This window comes from Salarias fasciatus, chromosome 18 (genome assembly GCF_902148845.1).
Source record: "Salarias fasciatus chromosome 18, fSalaFa1.1, whole genome shotgun sequence".
NCBI classification, from domain to species: Eukaryota; Metazoa; Chordata; class Actinopteri; order Blenniiformes; family Blenniidae; genus Salarias; species Salarias fasciatus.
This window is the reverse complement of record NC_043762.1, coordinates 17,998,925-18,016,946: the sequence shown is the minus strand read 5'-3', so window position 1 is coordinate 18,016,946 and position 18,022 is coordinate 17,998,925. Positions and strand designations below refer to the sequence as shown.

General features: G+C 42.6%; 1 protein-coding gene across 2 annotated transcripts in view; it reads left to right on the top strand.

Moving 5' to 3' along the window:
• Positions 1-18,022, top strand: part of ctnnd2b (catenin (cadherin-associated protein), delta 2b) — a 110,490-nt gene that overhangs the window by 52,517 nt on the left and 39,951 nt on the right. For both annotated transcript variants that reach the window (XM_030115659.1, XM_030115658.1), the window contains exons 6-11: positions 202-375; positions 1,826-1,971; positions 2,844-3,094; positions 3,230-3,361; positions 6,526-6,769; positions 10,548-10,604. In XM_030115659.1, coding sequence (XP_029971519.1) covers positions 202-375; positions 1,826-1,971; positions 2,844-3,094; positions 3,230-3,361; positions 6,526-6,769; positions 10,548-10,604 — 1,004 coding nt within the window. The remainder of the gene's footprint in view (positions 1-201; positions 376-1,825; positions 1,972-2,843; positions 3,095-3,229; positions 3,362-6,525; positions 6,770-10,547; positions 10,605-18,022) is intronic.

Here is an 18,022-nt window from a genome sequence, read left to right as displayed (position 1 = left end):
ACTTCTTCCTTTCATAATATGTTCCTTTGTCATTTCCACTCTCCTCCACCTCTCAACCCTCCCTCTCTTCCTCTTTCGGTCTTCGCCGCTCCTCTTTTTTCTTGCTTTCCTCCTCTGTCGTGTTTTTCTCTCTCGACTGTCTTGTCCTCCCCCTCCTCGCCTGTCTCATGTTTCTCTCCGCTGTCCTCCGCCGTCTGTTAGGTGACGTCCAGCCGAGCGGCTGCCCAGTTAGCGGGCACGGATTCTCCCTCGCAGTCCCAGAGAGACTCGTTTGCCCAGCAGGCCCTTGGCGGCGCCTTCCAGATGCCCGCCGAGGGCGGGCCCGCCCCCGTCGGACCTTCCATGTATTACTCCTGTGCCACTTTGCCAGCTCAGGTACGAATCCCGGCAGAGGTGACTGCTCCAGTTGTTGTGTGACAGACGCTCTCGCCACGCCTCCCTCACTTATCAATATATCAATCAGGATATCAGTAGTCACCATGGTGGCCTGTTTGGCTCTTTTGACAGGTGTGAACGACACTACGTCTGAGCTTTATTGTTAAACTCACACGAAGATTGACAGAAATGTACAAGACACTGTTTGTGTGCATTTTGTCAGTTAAATGCGTTTCCAACAGCTACAAAACATTCAACCAGAAACTGCATGAAGTCCTTCTCCGTTGCGGCCGTCAGCGTCGCAGGCTTGTAAACAGCCGCACAGCTGGCTCGCTGCGTCCGCTTTTCTTCTTCAATAACTCTTTAATCAATGAAATCATCGCGGTGTCGGCTTGTCAGCCTTAATGGTGCAGCGATTCTCCCCGTCGGCCGCCATTACGTCATTACCCTCCCGTCTATCGTCCGTACTCATCGATCCAGCTTGTGGAAATCAGGGCTGAAGCCAGCGTCCAGCTGACTGCGGGTGAAGGCAGGTTAGACGAACTGACCTGTGAGACGACCACTACACCGCTCATACGTGTTGTTCCTGGTCGATTCAAGCTGGAGGTAGCAGCCATTTTTTTTTTTCTAGAGTGTGAAATTACTTTGTAAAGTATTTGATAATTAATTCCACCATCAGTCATTCTGGCCTCCTTAGTGTAAGTTTTTCAATGGGGAAATTTCTGATTCATGATTATTCAGTTTATTCACGGTTCGATCAGTTTATTTGCTGCAGTTATTGCAGGAGCAAATGGAAAAAGGTTGTTTTGTGTTGTTTTTGTAATCACTGCCGATGATTTATTGGATCGGTCAAAGCACAAAGCAGAAACAAAACACAAACACATCTTCTAGGGGCTCAGTTTGTTGTTGTGTTTTGCTTCTTTTTGGCACACTGATTAATTTGTCCTGTTCAGCATTTTAACTGTGGTGCGTTAATCGTGACTTGTTTCAAATTTAACAAGATTTGCCGTTGAAGTGGTCGGCGTTTGGCGTTATGTTCACCTCACTTCACGTCTTGCGTCCCATTCAGATCAGTAGCTTTTATAAATTACACCTTTAAGCTGCATCAGCAGGACTCTGCTAATATTTCTTTAAACCTATTTGACACGAAAAAAAACGAAAATACATGTTTAGAATGATGATGGGACTTAATTTGGCGGCCTATTGCTTCCAGTCACATTTCAAGTGCGTTTGGTTTTAAAAGTTCAGAGTCATCTCTTCATGTTTGGTCTGATAACCCCCAGCTCTTTATCAGGATGTTATCACAGATTAGAGTTTCTGCTCTCTGGTTTCTCCAGCTCCGGGGGGAGTTGTTCATCTCGCTGAAAATAATGATATGAATAAGAAGAGAAGATGAATATTTAAAGTGAGTGACACTCGCCTTTAATGAAGTACATATCTTGTATTACAGCGTGTGAGCTCCCCTCTGCAGGCAGTGGGATCCCCGACCAAGCTGCAGCGCCTGGGCTCGGCCGCCGCCGACATGCCCAGCTACGCCACGCTACAGAGGGTGTCCTCGCCCAAACAGTCCCCCAGCCGGCTCGCCAAATCCTACAGGTCGGTCCAGTCCCATCCATTCGTCACCGCGGCATTGATTGAAGAGCCTTACCTAATAATTTTACAATCCCCAAAGCACAAAGAGGTCGATGCGGCTGTTAATCAATACTGACTCAACAATTACTTTGTGTGTCTGGCTTCATAAAACCATTCAAATCCAAATGTTTCTCAGCCAAAAAAAAAATCTACGTACGTTAGTTTCGTCAGACCGACATTAAACTTTATCACACCTCAGAATGCCTTCATTTGTGAAGTAAGAGGCTGAAACCATGATTTCTCTGGTCTTGTTATAGATTTTTCTTCCCACGCCTCTTTTCAAACAACCTGACTGTATGCCCTGATTGTATTAGTCTTGTTTATCATTATTTGCTAATTTGAAGTTTTCTCAAAAACTAGCCTTTTTCTTTTTGTTGCTCGCAACTGAAGGCGCCGCTCCGAACCGTCTTCAAAGATCCACGCATCGACTGAAGGCTTTAGCGCTCAACTCACGACCGATAAATCTTTGCTGAAAGTCCTGAAGCCCAGTTTTTCACACCGAGCAGAGACGAACTCCCTAATGGAGCAGCAGACTGTTAGTGGGCCGGTCTTCACAAACACATGCTGTGGAGCCAAATGCTGTTCAAAAAACACTCAGCTTTATTTTAGATGCACAAAGACACTACACAGTTTTTCAAACTGTGACAAGTGAATGACAAGTCAATGTCCTGAAGTCAAAATCACACTTTTTATCTTCGTTCAACACTTCTTAAGGCTGTGTAACTATTGTACTTCAACAGTTGTTCTGGTTTTGAATTGAAAACCTTCAATTTGCAACGAAAGCATCACATTCGGACCTGAATCGTAACTGCCTCATTGTTCTCCCCCCCCCGCAGCACCTCGTCGCCGATCAATATGGTGGCTTCAGGTGCCGCCGGGTCCTCCTCGCCCCTCCCCATGGCGGCCTCCCCGGGGGGGAACCACACCTCGTCGCCCATCCACCAGCTCAGCTCGGCGGTGGGGAGCTACGCCACGCTGTCGCCCACCAAGCGAATGCTCCATCACATCGGCGCAGACGGCTACAAGATTTCCCACGAGCTGTACGCCAACGCCACCCTGCAAAGGCCTGGTAGCCTGGCAGGTAGAGGTCAAGGCAACTTTATTACTACTTTTTTTAATGTGCATTTTGTATGTCATCACGTTGTGGGTCATTATCTGAATGTCAATATTGTGCATTTTGTGGTTGATCAGCTAAAATATTGGCGTGTTCTCTGTCCTCCAGGCTCGAGAGGCTCCTACAGCAGCCAGCACAGTCACCTGGGCTCCGAGCTGCGGCCCCTGCAGTCCCCTGAACACCACATCGACCCCATCTACGAAGACAGAGTCTACACCAAGCCAAACCTTCGAGGACAAGGTGGGTGGAGACGGAGCTGCGGAGGCAGAGGTTAAGCGCCCAGGGTGTGAAGCAGGCGTCTGCAAATACTGAGTCCACAAAGACAAATCCCTGAAGATGATGGGAAAGAGATAGCAGGTTCTACAGGTGGGAGATGAGCAGAAAGCAAACAGCTTGGTTGACATTTGAGAGGTGCACATACATTTTATAAGTGAAAGCAGCTTTACTTTAAAACGGGAGAGATTTTACAAGGTGATGTACAGCAAACCTCAAGGAAACTCTTCACGCAAAAGTCTCATTCACAAAAACAGCCACTGACACTGTTATGGTTAATATCCTATGTGAGATGTGTAGGAAGTTGGGTGAGAAATAAATAACAAAATAACTTCAGTAGATGCAAATGAGTCACTTTTATTACATTAATACAACCATGTGCACAGTAACTTAGGAAGACAGTTCACAGTGCAAGTGGGAAAGAATTACTCTCCCAGGTAGCTATTGGTTTTTATGTACACTAACTCTACAACTGTTAAACTCAAATAACTCACTGCTACTTATTTGTGTAAGAAATTGCCAGTTTTCTGTATTTTGCCGTTCATGGCATAAAAATGTTAAATTTTTCCAGCAACGAGACACAGAGCGTGCCATATTCCTGCCTGTCCTGCCTCAGTTTTGAGTTTGCTTTCAAAGCGTTCTAACTTAAAGTTACTCTAAATCACAGTGACGCGTCTCCTTGCACTCTGTCGGGTACGAGCCATTAGTCGGAGCCTCATATAACTCTTTAAAGGAGAAGAGAGAAGCTATGTGTGCAAATCTGCAAAACTTTCACTTAATTTGGACTTGATAATAGTGACACTTAGAAGGCGACAAGCGGAATGCTTCAAATAGCCCGGCACTATAAATAGCGGCAGCATGTTGTAAATCACCCACTGAACCATCTACATTTAGAAATCAGCGAGAGGAAGAAGGCAGCATATGATCCCCCGAATGACGCGATTGATCAGAAGAAGGCAGGATGAAGAGAGGAGAAGCAGACACGCCCGGGTCTCTTTCTCAGAAAGCGGCAGTTTAACGGTCGTATGTTAGATTCTTCTTGCCATCCGATGGTGCGTGCTATTTACCAGATCAGGTAGGCAAATCCAATTGGGGTCTCAATGGCAATTTGTCTCTCAGTCACAGTCTGTTAACTAATTAGTTTCTAGGCTGAAAATTAATCTCAATTAATCCCATGGGCGTTAGCTGGGCTGCTTTGAAATCAAAGCAAATCAGCCGTGTCCTAAAATGTTGTTGATGCTGCGCCGCAGGTTTTTGTCGCTTGAGCAAAGAAAAAAAAAAAGCAAAACAGAAGAAATTACCACAAAGTTTCGTTCCAACGAATTTAAAACTATCGAATGAAAGATTTGAAGGGCTTTCTATCTCAACCTCCCATACACACTTGATCGATCAATATCTGACGCTGTGTGTGGAAACGGCAGGAACGGCAGCGGCTGAAGCCACATTGTCAGCGACAGGCCTTTTCTCTCCTGTCGACGTCTCTTCAAGGTCAGTTTGAATACTCCCACCATGACGACGAGTTGGAAGCAGGCAGGCGACTCTTTACACACCCGACTTCACATCGCAGGTGAATTTCCTGAGGCCTTGTCGAGGTCCCTGTAGTTATCTAGTTACACACACACACACACACACACACGGAGGGAAGCGACCCAGCTCGCCTCCCGCAGAGGAAAGCGTCGCCCGCGTGTTGACTATCACACCCAAACGCTTCCTGAACTGCTGTTTAACAAGAAGACACTTTCTCTCTTGGCGTGATCCTTGGCGGTCGGCCTTTATTGGGCCGTGTATGACAAGGCTCTGACATCTTTTTGCCGGATACGCCGTGAAACTGCCACGAGCCCCTGAGCCGGTGGTATCAGAATGATCTCCGTTCAGGGGCCACAAAAGGCCACAGGTGATCTCAAAGGGGCCCGAACAGTAAAACGAGAGCAAAATGACCTTTAAAAATTTTCACTACAAAAGCTTTTCTCTGTTGTAGAGTGAAGACACAATCCACATTTAGTTAAAAGCCTTAAAAAAGTGTTTTAATGCAAAACAATATGAAATATTCAGATATCCATGTTTTCCATTCCATACTTCCTCAGTGAATATATTTGCTTCCAAAAAGTCTTGAGTTTTTGCTTTAATTGGTAAATTTGCTGCAAGGAATATAATTCTCTTTAGATGGTCATTGGAAAAAGATTGCCAGGATGTATGGCTCCTGCAGCTTGTATTTATTAAAAAATTAATAAATAATCACTGTATGAATAAACAATTAGCCTAACACAATACCGAGAACAATGCTAAACCATTATACCGGACCTGTGAACGAAGCAAAGTCGGCCGATTTGTACCTCAAACGTCAACCAGTTACCATAGAAATATTTCACATTACATTTCCAAAGAATCTTTTTTAGCTCGTTGCTAAACTGTACATAGAGTTCACATTGAAAACCCATTGATTTTAATCTTTGGTACAATTTGTATGATTCCTCAGTGCAACAGTAATAAATCTCTTTAGGGATTTTGGGTTAATTGTCCAGCTGCTTGTTAACAACAGAAAGAATGGCTGAATTTTAAATTGTGAGTTCAGCGTGAAAGTGACTCAGTGTAAAGCAGGATTGCATTGTGGGGCTTGAATAAGTTCCTTCCTTCTGTGTTGTTGTATCTATTGTTTCTATTTGTCTCTATAAGCTCAATTACCTTCATAGTTTGTAAATATAGTCACTGTAGCAATGCTGCGTTGCTTTTTGCATGCTCATTTAATTGTTTTCATCTTTTGTCTGTTTTTGTTTTATTGTCGGTTGAGAGGCGAGATCTGTCAGTGAGTTCACCTTGACGGTTCCCCACCTGTTGACTTTAAGTTGCCTTTTTCTTTCTTTTCTTTCTTATTCTTTCCTTTTCCACTTATTGTTGCCTGTGGTGTGTTGCTCCGCCTGTGCTGGGATTGTTGTTTTCTCCTCCTGTGTGTGTGTGTGTGTGTGTGTGTGTGTGTGTGTGTGTGTGTTTGCATTCCTTCCATCTTTTAAACCCTGCTCCTCCTCCTCCTCCTCCTCCTCCTCCTCGGCTCTTTTAAACCCCAGTGGTGAACCAGCTGTACCAAGAGGTCCTCAACTATCTGCTCTGTCCCTACGCTCCTCTTCCTGTTTTAGCCCCGCCCTCCCCTGGTGTCGACCCAATCCCCTTGCAGCGAACGGGAAGCCAGAGTGCCGCCGCCACCTTCCAGAGGGGCAGCTTTGCCACGGGAGGCGGGGCGGCCGACTACGCCAACCCGTACCGCACCCTGCAGTTCTGCCCGTCCACCGAGTCGCCTTACAGCAAGTCGGGCCCCGCCCTCCCCCCCGAGGCCGCCCTGGGCCGGTCCCCGTCGGTGGACAGCATCCAGAAGGATCCCAGGTGACAAAAAAATCTGTCCAGTTTTCACCTGGAGTCAGCTCTGGCTTGTTGATGAAGCCCTCTGTTCTGCTCCCTTTCCACTTTCACTGAACTTACTGAAGGCCAGATTCACCAAATCACCTCCTGCAGGAAAGAAATTACACATTTTAATATTTATCTATTTATTTATTACACATATCCCGTTGAATCTCATCCACCAAAGGTGAGAGCTGGAAGTGTGACTTAGTGACGCTGACAGCTTGTAGCAGCTTGTCAGATAAGCGACTGTGAGGATTTGACAGTCGTGAGCAGTTAAAAAAATAAATAAATAAATAAAACGGGCTGAATCTGGGCTTTAGTATGAGGCACACATCTCGCCACATCTTTCACTGTCCTCTCTGGTTTCCCTGCTCTTACAGCTTGTTCACACTGCTTATGAATGCCTGTGTACACCTCTAGCTCCAATTTGAAGTTTGCCGTCGCCGTTTGGAGCGGCGTGGCGCTCTGCCGGCGGCGATCAGCCACGTCCGGCGCTGCAGGCAGTCGCGGTTAATGCAGAAAGAGTCTGCGTGAGAGTCCGCTTTTAGAGCAGAGGGGCTCGACGTATGAAAGAGAGGCAGTGACAGCCAGATGAAAAAGAGTAAGAGAGACACAAATAGGGACAGCATAATAGCTGTTTTTATCGCTCTTTTGTCCCAGTTAAAAATCAAGTGAAAAATACCATTTCAGATGCGTCTTGGATTTTCTTCTTCCCTCTTTAGCCGAGTCTTTCTGACTAATGATTTGCACAGACGTACCTGTCACAGACGGCAGCAGCCTAATTAAAGCTGAAGTGTCTCTTTGTGACATTTCAGTTCAGGTATAAGGAGCAGAATTTTTTTTTTTTTTTTTTTTTGGTTGAACAAATGTAATATGTCTAATGAGGAAGTCACTTTGTGCTGAGTTGCCTATTATATCGTAACATTTGGAAAGTTTTTTTTTGTGTGTGTGTGGTCAGGAAAGGTGACTCGCTGCTGTTGTTGTTGTCGTCGTCGTTGCCATTGCTCTCTCCTTCATTGTCCAAGTGTTTTTATTTCTCTGTGCACATCACACTCACATTGTCTGTCCGGTCACTCTTTAGCTCTGGCCTCATTGTTGTGTAGCTTCGACACATCCGCACCGCCACATTTGGAGGACTGACTTGTGATGCATGGCACAAACGCTGTTACGTCCACAACACGCACACCGAATGTCAGCGCTGCAGCTGTTTGAGTAGCTTGTTGTCGCTGCCGCGTTAAAGGGAGGGTCCGTTTAGGATTACCTGCAGCAACACTGTCATGGTGCATGCACTTCCTGAGGTCGCGGAGGAAATATATGGAAATGCGTGTATTGTTCCTGTCAAACAAATCCCAATCAAACTTTAGAAATACTGATGAAAACAAATGAATTAAAATAATACGGAACCATCCTGAAAACTACCAACAGGAATTATTGATGCAGTTGTTGAAACGATTCACATCTGCTAATCTGCAACACTTAGAGCTTGTGTCCATGTAGCGTTTTATTTTGGTAGGAAATACTGAGGGGAACAAAGAGACACCGAAACTGATCTACTGAGTGTGCTCATGTGCTCAGATAGATTGCAGCTTTGGTTTATTCTAGCAAGCGATCACCTGAGAATAACGTCATGGCTGACATCAGGCTCAAACAGAAGGACTCCCATCAGAGGTCTGTGTGCACAACTTCCTGTTTAGAGGAACAATCTGATGGGCACTGTTGTTTCTATGTTTGTTTCCAGTTGCAGTGGAGGGATTGAGTGGTGTACAATCATTCCACTGTGATTCTATAGAGATATGTGACTCACAAGTTTTATCTGACACATCTTAGCAAATAAGTCTGAATCTGTCTAAAAAGAAGAGAAAAATGCCGAATGGGAGATGCTCTGTCACGAGCTGAGGCAGTTTAAGAAATGCCTCTCAGCACATCAACAACAACAGAATCTCTGCTGAAGGCTAAACAGATAGGCACTATAGTTTTTTAATTTTTTTAAAAACAGTATCATTGAAACCAATACTTGAAACGTTTTAAAACGCATTTTGCATTATACATTATTCTGTTAACATAAGCTCCTGTCAGGATTTCGTGCCACAAGGCGCACACCCAAAATTGCACATTCACAAATCAAATACACTAAATCAATACTGTCGTATTTTACACCTGTTTCACATGTGATCCTCAGTGCATCCCGTAACTAGATCAGACTACAGATGTATGCACACAGAATTGAGTTTTCTTCGACTTTATTTGCATAAGTCTTTTGTAGATCAAACTCGGTGTGTCTCTAAGTCACAGAGGGAGAAAACTGCTCAACACTACAGTCAACACCATGCAGTTCATCACACTCAACAGAAACATACATCTGATCAAAACAGATTTCCTCTTCATTATCTTTGTTGCCAGTGTGACGTTCACACTTTATATCTAGTGTGTGACTATTTACCTGAAGAAGTACAACTGTGGTGACAACACCTGAAAACTGACACACTGAATTAAAAGCGCTGCAAAGATGCGCAGCGTCAATCTGACAACTTTGACATGAGACAGTGTGTGGAACACCTCCTTCAGCAGCTCAGTGCTGCATATTTACTTTCCTCATTACTAACAGTAGAGAAGAAAACGCTACGTGGACACAGTCTCCAGAGTGGCTGTTGTTGGAATAAGATACGGAAACGTGCCCCCAGTGCAAACGCAGGTTTGCAATTACAAAATATACATAAAGGCATGAAATCTATCACTTTTTTTTTTTACCTGTATGTATCTTTTTGTGGGATTTATTGACACCGTAGCAGATGAGAAGGCTTATCCTTCAACTCCAGTCGTTGCAATGCTGGCCCATTTGTCAACACAGCTTTTAAGTTTTTACACTAAAGTCGTCCCCAATAAGATCTTTTCCACAAACCACGTTTATGAAATGTAAACAGGGAGTTTACTCTTAGTTTACAATGTTTACTTTGCAAACATTTTTTTTTAGAAGAATTTAAAAAGAGTAAACAGCCTTCCATTGTTTAAGCCAGAGAATACATACATTTTAATGTTTTTCAGCCTCTCAAGGATTATTCTAGATTATCTTATTGTAAAAGCTCAAATATTCACTCTGTTTTATTTTTTCCATTAAATAGTAATAGTTTAACAAATTTGCATTTGTTTTTGAGTCATTTCTTAATGTAATCTTCTTAATTGAACTCAGGACATGAAAGTAGCAGGAGAAAAATGGAAAGCCTGAAAAGTAATGTCTATATTTAACCACAAGCAAATATAACCAACCTACACATAACAGGCTTAGCATAGCTTGTCATTCACTCACTGTTTACACTCCCTGCTACCAGTCCTGTTTCCCTGCGATAAAGACGGTCAACAGAAATAAAACAAATGACAGAATCGTTCACATCCTGGATTATTCTGTCATCATTCAGCTAAGTTGACTAATAGGCCAAGTAAAACTGGTTCATGCACCAACAATCAGCTGAATGTGGAGTTAGGACTAAACCACACACTGGGTTTGTTTGGTCCCGAGACCCTCTCTTTACCCGACATTCCCGCCATCTCCCCACCACCTGCTGGAAGTGCATGTCCTCCACCCCGCCCACCTCCTCCACCAGTGCCTGCTCACCACGTGTTGAGAGAGAAAGACGAGTCTAGTGGCTACATTTTGATTTCTATTGATCAAGCATCACTATTCTGACGGTTATTGATTAATTTGTTGCCAGACAGCCGACATATACCTCTCTCCTGTTTCTCTCTGCCTGTCCCCCCTCGATAGGTTCGACCCCGAATTCCTTGTGTGGAATCAAAATCAAGCCGAGCAAAGAATGACAAAGTAATCCAACTATTTATTTATACATATGTACATTCTGTCTATCTATCTTACCTTTGTCTCATTCACTGAATCTTTCCATCTTCTCTATATGGCTCCAATATCACACACAATTGTTAATGTTAACTGCAGCATGACAACATTTCACATTTGTATCGTCACTCATTTATAGCTTTCTCAAAGGGGAACCGGTTTTATTTTAGCATTTTGTCAAATCTGGATCTGGAAACTAGATCAATGATGTCAATGCATACCGCAACATTGTGGTAAGCTGTTAACCTGAGAACCACAAGTTATGGATTGCTTTGTTTGTGATTTGTAGAACTGTGGCTTCCTTATTGTTTAATTTATTTAAAATTTAGCCTCTGTTTTTTTTCTTATTGTTGTCAGTATTCCTCATTCTCTCCTTTGGCTGTCCATCTTTCCATTTATACCGACGTCCATGTTCCCTCTGTGTCTGTGGGTTGACCCGTCCATTCATTCGTCTCCATCGTCTGTCTGTGAAGGTGTTTCCTGGAGGTGCTTCGTGTTCACTGTGTCCACATGGCTCGTCCAGTGAGAATATAAGCATGTGTTTTTTCGATGTGAAGTCCGGTGTTTTCTTTCTCCAACACAGGTGAAGAATAAGCTAAATCCTCAGTATGTTTGGCTTTAGTGTTCAGAGCAAAACTAAACAAGTGAAATTATTCTTGCACTCTTACTTCGATGGGCGATTGAAATCAATGAATTTTTGTCAATGTCACCTCTTGAAATGCTTTTTTTTTAAAGCAATGGCACTGTTTTAACCCAAGAAACTTCATCTGACAACATGCACTGAAGTGGATATTTCAAGCATTTGTACTTTGTTGACTTGAGTCCTTTTTAACCTTGCATTCTGCTTTTGCGTTTGAGTTTAAATGGGAACCTGCAGGTTTTACTGAAGAAAGGACATTGACAGAAATGCCACGTCAGGTGATAATGTAAGAGAAAAATAACGCGAAATCAGACATGGGTGTTTGGAAAAAAACAGACAGAGAAGTAAAGATGGCCGTATTTATCAGCGGTGAATATTATTTCATCAAGGCACTTATAGCGCACGTTGAGTGCCGTCTGCATTAGCAGAGCCCAGCAAATAGATGAGGAGACGTCAGGTCATTGCCACCGTCTGCAGCTGGCTCGCTAATGACACCTTTATCCTGTAAAAGCCTCCAACAAATATCATTTAGCTGATTTGTAAAGCCACGCGCTGCCACAATCTGATAAATCAAGGCACGTTACTGGAGAGAGCACTCCGATGCTTTTCCCTCCCTTCAGATTGTGGATAATTTATGGAAACACTCCCACTAACACGACGACAGATTTGTGTGAGACGGGGTCTGACCCCATCACAAAAGTGCCTCATTTTATTTCATGCTCTTAAGCGCACCCAGATTTGGTGATCCGTATTCTGTCGCGGGGTGAAGATGTGTTTCTTTCTCGGCTTCGCCTGACATATCCTGACCTTTCATTCATCTCTTCCACCCTCAGTAAACCGCTCAGTCAGCCATGTCATCACACACTCAAACACAGTGAAACAAACAAATGCACACGCATATGCGCGCACACACACACGCACACACACACACGCACACATACTTCCCCTTCATTTCTTTCTTTTCATCCTTTTTCCATCTCCTTCTTTTCAATTCATTCCTTTTATCACTCTTAACACAAGTCTTTTTCCCCCTCCAGGGTCAACTTTGCTCACCTTCACTTCATTCATAACGTTAATTCAAAGAAGCTGATTTTCAGTGTTTTTATTGGATTTGTATTTCAGTGTTAGATTTGGGTGTTTGGAAAAATGAGTGATTTGATCTGTAACAGGAACATAATTCTCAATCACTTGTGACCTGTGTAACACTCAGTCTCACTCTGTCTTCACCCGCATTATTTTGGTCTTAGACATTACTAGCCCTATCCAAATGGAAGAATAAAGGACCCATAGCATACTCATACACACTTGGGGAGAACATGCAAACTCCACACAGAAAGATCACGCAGGTATTTTAACCCAGGACCTTCTTGCTGTGAGGCAGTGGTGCTAACCACTGATCCAATCCACCAGTATCAACCAATAATGTAATAATGAACAATGATTAATAACTTTGATCTTTTTTCACTATAATAAAGATTCTGATGGAATAAATTGCCAGTTGTGTTCAAAGATTGATCCACTGTTGTAATTAAATCTTACCAATAATCAAATAAGGTAATACATGATTTTAGTAGAATTAACCAAAATCCTTTGATGAGGATATGAAATGATACACAATACTCTTTTTTAATTATGGCTGAAAAAATATTTTGCCCTTTTATTACACTGTTGGCAAGTTGTTACTTCTTTGGCTTTATTACATCAGAATGACAGCAGTTATCACGTTATTGGCACCATATTATTTACCATCATGACAACATTGGTTGTTTCACATGTTGACACACATTCAGGAAAAAAAAAAAAAATCTTGGAAGTTGGGCACAAAATCATCTTTGTGGTCATGGACCAAAACAGTAAACACCTTTTTAAAACCTGACTTAAAGAAACACGTGTAGATTTCAGCATTGATTTCTACCCTGTATTGACCCTCAGAGTTGTTGTACAGTTGTCACTGTGCTGAACTGTATGATTATACACTGACCATTTGCATAGCAGGTTTATATGTCAAAGTTTCTTTAGTGTACATGTAATTCACTGTCTTTACTACGAGGCATTGATTAGGCATTGACTGCTGCGTTAACCAGGAATGTCCGTCTGTGACCGGTCGCTGTGCCCTGGTTTTCCTGGTTCAACACGAAGCTGAAGTTCTTTTCTGCTCTATTCTAGTTCGCTATAAATACATTTCGCTCTTTCATTGTTAATCAGCCACCTGAAGTTGTTTGATGCCCTGCTGAAAAGTAAACTCAGCGAATCAGCACCCTTGTCAGTCAGATTCAAGTTTTCCTTTGTTCTTTCGTCCTTTCTTCTTCTGCTTCTATCAGTTTACTCTGCAGGCTTCCTCTACCTGTCGGTCTCTTCCTCTTTCTGTATTTCTGTCTCTCTTTTGGGGGGAGTGAGTCATCAGATGCGTCTCCTTTCCCCCCCCCACTGACATTCCTCAGCGGGAACACACACACACACACACACACACACGCACACGCATATACCCGACACAAATCGCATAGTTCGCTCCCTGGTTTCAAATCGCTCCATTCCTCAAAAACCCTGACTCACAGGAAATCCTTTTAGCCCAATATAGCAGCGAGCGTCGTGCGCCTGCAGCCCTCACATCGCAGCGCCTCGCCCTGCTTTATGAATGCATAATTCATAGATAGTTTATTTACGGGCTTTAATTGTCGGTTCGCCTGCAGCCTGGCATCTCGTATTGTGGTGTAAATATTTCGACTGTGCGTGGAACAGTCGCACACACACACTCAACACACACACACACACACACACTCTCCCGGCGGTTGGTGGGGAGATAGCCCACCTGGTTGGTGGATTGACAGCCTGTCGGTACTTTCTGCGGCGAGTCGTCGACCGAAACGTTTGGCTCTCCTCTGGGAGTTCAGGTGACACACACGAGCGCGGAAACAGGAGCGCGCGTACTATATATATATATGCACACATTTAGCGATAAGAAATGTATCACTACGCTGCACACACTCCCACACAAAATTATGCAGGTCTTTTTAAATGCTCCTCTTTCCCTTGACTCTTGAAATTGGCACCATCTGGAGAGGAAAAAAAAAAAAAACACGACTAAAAGAGACCAGGTTTCGTTTTCAGTACATTTATAAATGCTCGAGCGTTATAAAAATATGTTAGGAAGAACAAGAAACAGGTTACATTAACATCAGTAATTTGCTTCAGGTGTCTCAAACAAAAAGTACTTGAAATTGGGCGTATAATTATAGCTCCTCTAACAACATAATTTCAGGAAGCCATTTAAGACACAAGAAATCTTTTTATAAAAAAAAAAAAAGAAGAAGAAGATCCAACATATATTTAGTAGTTTAGTAGTTTATACATCTTAAAAATTACAGTTCAGGTCAATTTAGATTTTACTATGTATTACAAGAGTGTTTGGCTAATATTTAGAAGTCTGAAATTGATTATTGATCCACCATAAGCTTTTATTTCTATTTATAAGTTAAATTTCTGACACCCTGATTATGATATATTCAATTTAGGTGCAGAAATGAGAAGTTGAGAAGTTCTAAAATATCAGGTTTAGTTTCTTTTTTCCATCTCACTGCATATGGCATGTTTTTATAGCTCTGGTTTTGTCTTTTTTGTGTACACAGGTCCTACTTTTAAAGTCATTTTGGAGTCGTTTTGTTAAGTTATAATGGAAGTTAGGGGTCTGATATTATAGCAGAACTTCAAGCTAGATTTTTAATGTTCCTCCTTTTCTTCTCTTCTGATTATACTCAAGCTGTTTTATTTAGTTGTTATCCCTCATGACACATTTGTCATAGATGTATATGTTGTGGAATTACATGTATAACTAATTTAAAATGAATACAGTTTCCTGGATGTACACCTTCAGGGGAGCATTATTAAATATTAACCATATCCTGCTTCATATTATTTCCTAAGTGGCCTTGAACTCTTGTTTTCATTCTTTCTTTTTTTTTTTTTTTTTTTTTTTTTTGAGTACCAGCAGGCTTTTTCTGTTCTTAGAAACAGCAGCATGTTTAAAATATGTTGCAAATTCTATCAGACAATAAAACAGTGCAAACGTTCCCTGTGTGAACGCTTTTGCCCGAACTCCACAGATGGCTCAGTGGTATTTGCTCACCCCGCTGTGATGTTGTCACACAGTGTTTGGGACTGGGAGCACCATAACCATATCCCCTGTGCTTTCAGGAGATACATGCACACCCACACACACACACACACACACACATAGATTGAGTGAAAAGTTGTACAGCTCCAGGCTAAAGTTAGCGAATGAATGAACCATTATATAGTGCAGCTTTCTGGGGCAGAATGCACACAGGAGGGAGGGGGAGAGATTCAGTTTTCTCTTCAGCTGTAGGTAGATTACTGTGTGTTTCAGATATGGCATATTAACAGCTCCGTCACGTGTTTTAGTATGTGCAGTCTGCACACGTATGCTACAAGCGCACATCTGTTTGCCTGTGTGTGTGTGTGTGTGTGTGTGTGTGCCTGCAGAGTTCTGCAGCCTTAATCCTCGGGTTGAGTTTGATCTGCTGTGATGTGCCACTTTCTCTCCGGGGCCGCAAACTATTCTCGGATCTGGTTCTTTCTTTTCCGTCTGCGTGTTTGTTTCTCACCTTTTCACGGCTGCTGTCATCTCAAAATGTGCGTTTATAATAGTGCGGGTTGTTTTTTTGTAGCTCTTACTTTGTGAAAATATGTGGGTGTGTTGCATGTTCTCAGTTTTCAGACTGAGAATCATCAGACTGACCTCACTCATTCAGGTGTCGTGTGCATCATAACTGGTGAAAGAGACATATCAGCTCCCCCGTCTCATACTTAGACCTGAGGAATGAAAAAAAAAACAAGACAGGAAATAGACAAGGAGAACACTTTTTTAAATATGATAGTGAGACTTTCTTTCAGTTTAAACCATATAGCTGCTGATAGACTCCAAGAGCTTTGTGACGGACAGGATTGTGTTTGTGTCTGAGATGAAAAAAATAACGTTATTAGCTGAGAGGATGACCCAAAACTGCTGGTGTGACACTGATGGGAACACTAGCTTTTTATGAATTGAGCTCCTGAAGTTAATTATACACCCGGCAGATGGCACGTATCAAATCGCTCCTATACGACTAGAAGCTCTTTGCCAGTGTTGATTTTACCTAAATGTCACCATCACTTTAAGTTGTCCTGAGATCACAGATAATCCAGCGGTATTTGCTTTTATATCACTTGTCTTAAGGAGCGGTCCATTCTTTGTTCAATATTTGAGCCTATAATTAAAGAAAATGAAGACACACACAGCTTATTTCCTGCTTCTGTCTGAACAAAACACTAAACCTGCAGTGGGAACCAGAAAAACTCAAACGGGTGAAGAGTGTGAGGCGAATGATTAGATTCTCTTTGAGCACTTTCAATCTGCTCTGAACAATTCTGTTAGAATAAGATTAAACGTTTTACAGGCCCACATTTAGTGAAGTTTAGCTCCGAGATACATGAGCGGTGGCTATTTCACAGAAAAAAAAACAAACATTAACCTAAACTTCAAATCCAGTCAAATATCAGCACATAATCTTTTCACTCATTCAGTCATAAGGAAAAACCTCAGTACTGTGAGATGTTGATGCTTTAACGCCGCATGAAAATCTAAAACATAAGCTGATTTGAGTGACTTTCAAAGTTGTGACATTACAAACTGACCGGGTGAGACGGGCCAGAGCACCGCAGGGTCACCACTGCAGGTCCTCGAACACACCCCAGCTCACTGTTTGCAGCATGTAGAGCGTACGATGTGAAACCTGGGCCAACTCAAGCACGCAGAGCACTCTGCCAAAAAAACACCTTCTTTCAGGAAAATCCTTGTTGGAGCTGATTGAAATTGGCAATTCTAATTACTGCTTATTATAATCTAACTTGTACAGGAACGCAGCCCTGAATGCTGAACATGTCAAAGCAGAAAACAGCATTTGGTGTAACACAAAAATAAGGCCAACAGCGGTTCAGGCTCGTCCTAATAATTCAGGGAAATAATGTGCAGAATTTGGTGTTTCTTGATTTTGCTTTGAAATTCAGATGGCAGACTCAGAGTTTGGCGTAAAACCGCATGAAGTCTTGGATCAAACGCCTTGTATAAACAGTCCATGCTGTTGTTGTGGCGCAGTGGCGAGGAGACTACTTTCACGCCGTTTTTGCTTGAAATTCGCATTGCTCTATTGCCTACTTTAGTAATATTGCTGATCAGGTGCATCTTTGTTTGTTTTCATTTGTCCACGTTCAGCAGACTGGCCCACCAAATCTCAGAGCTCATATCGTCTCAAAGTACTTAAACACTGTGGTGAACTGTTCGTTCTCAAATTGACAATAAAAAGCATGTTTGGAGTAAACAAAATAGTCAGCCAAGGTGTGCCTAAAAAAAAAAAAAAAGTTGTCCGTTGACCTTGTTTTTTCATGTTTGATCAGTTTCACCCCCTTAATCAAGCAAAAGATGGCTGAAGGAAGCCGACACTCTGATAAGTGAGGTTTATCAGGTTTATTAGGAAAGCTTAAAGTACACAGACATTATCACCGGTGCCCCACTTCCTAATCACAGTGTTAAAAAAAAATAAAAAATAAAAACAAAGACATAAACACGCATACACACTCACACACACTCATGTGACAGCCCGCTCATCCGTAACGCTGAATGCCTTATCGGCCAATTAACCCGGAAGGTGACCTACACAAGGTTACGTCAACCCTAATCCTGCTTATTGAGGCC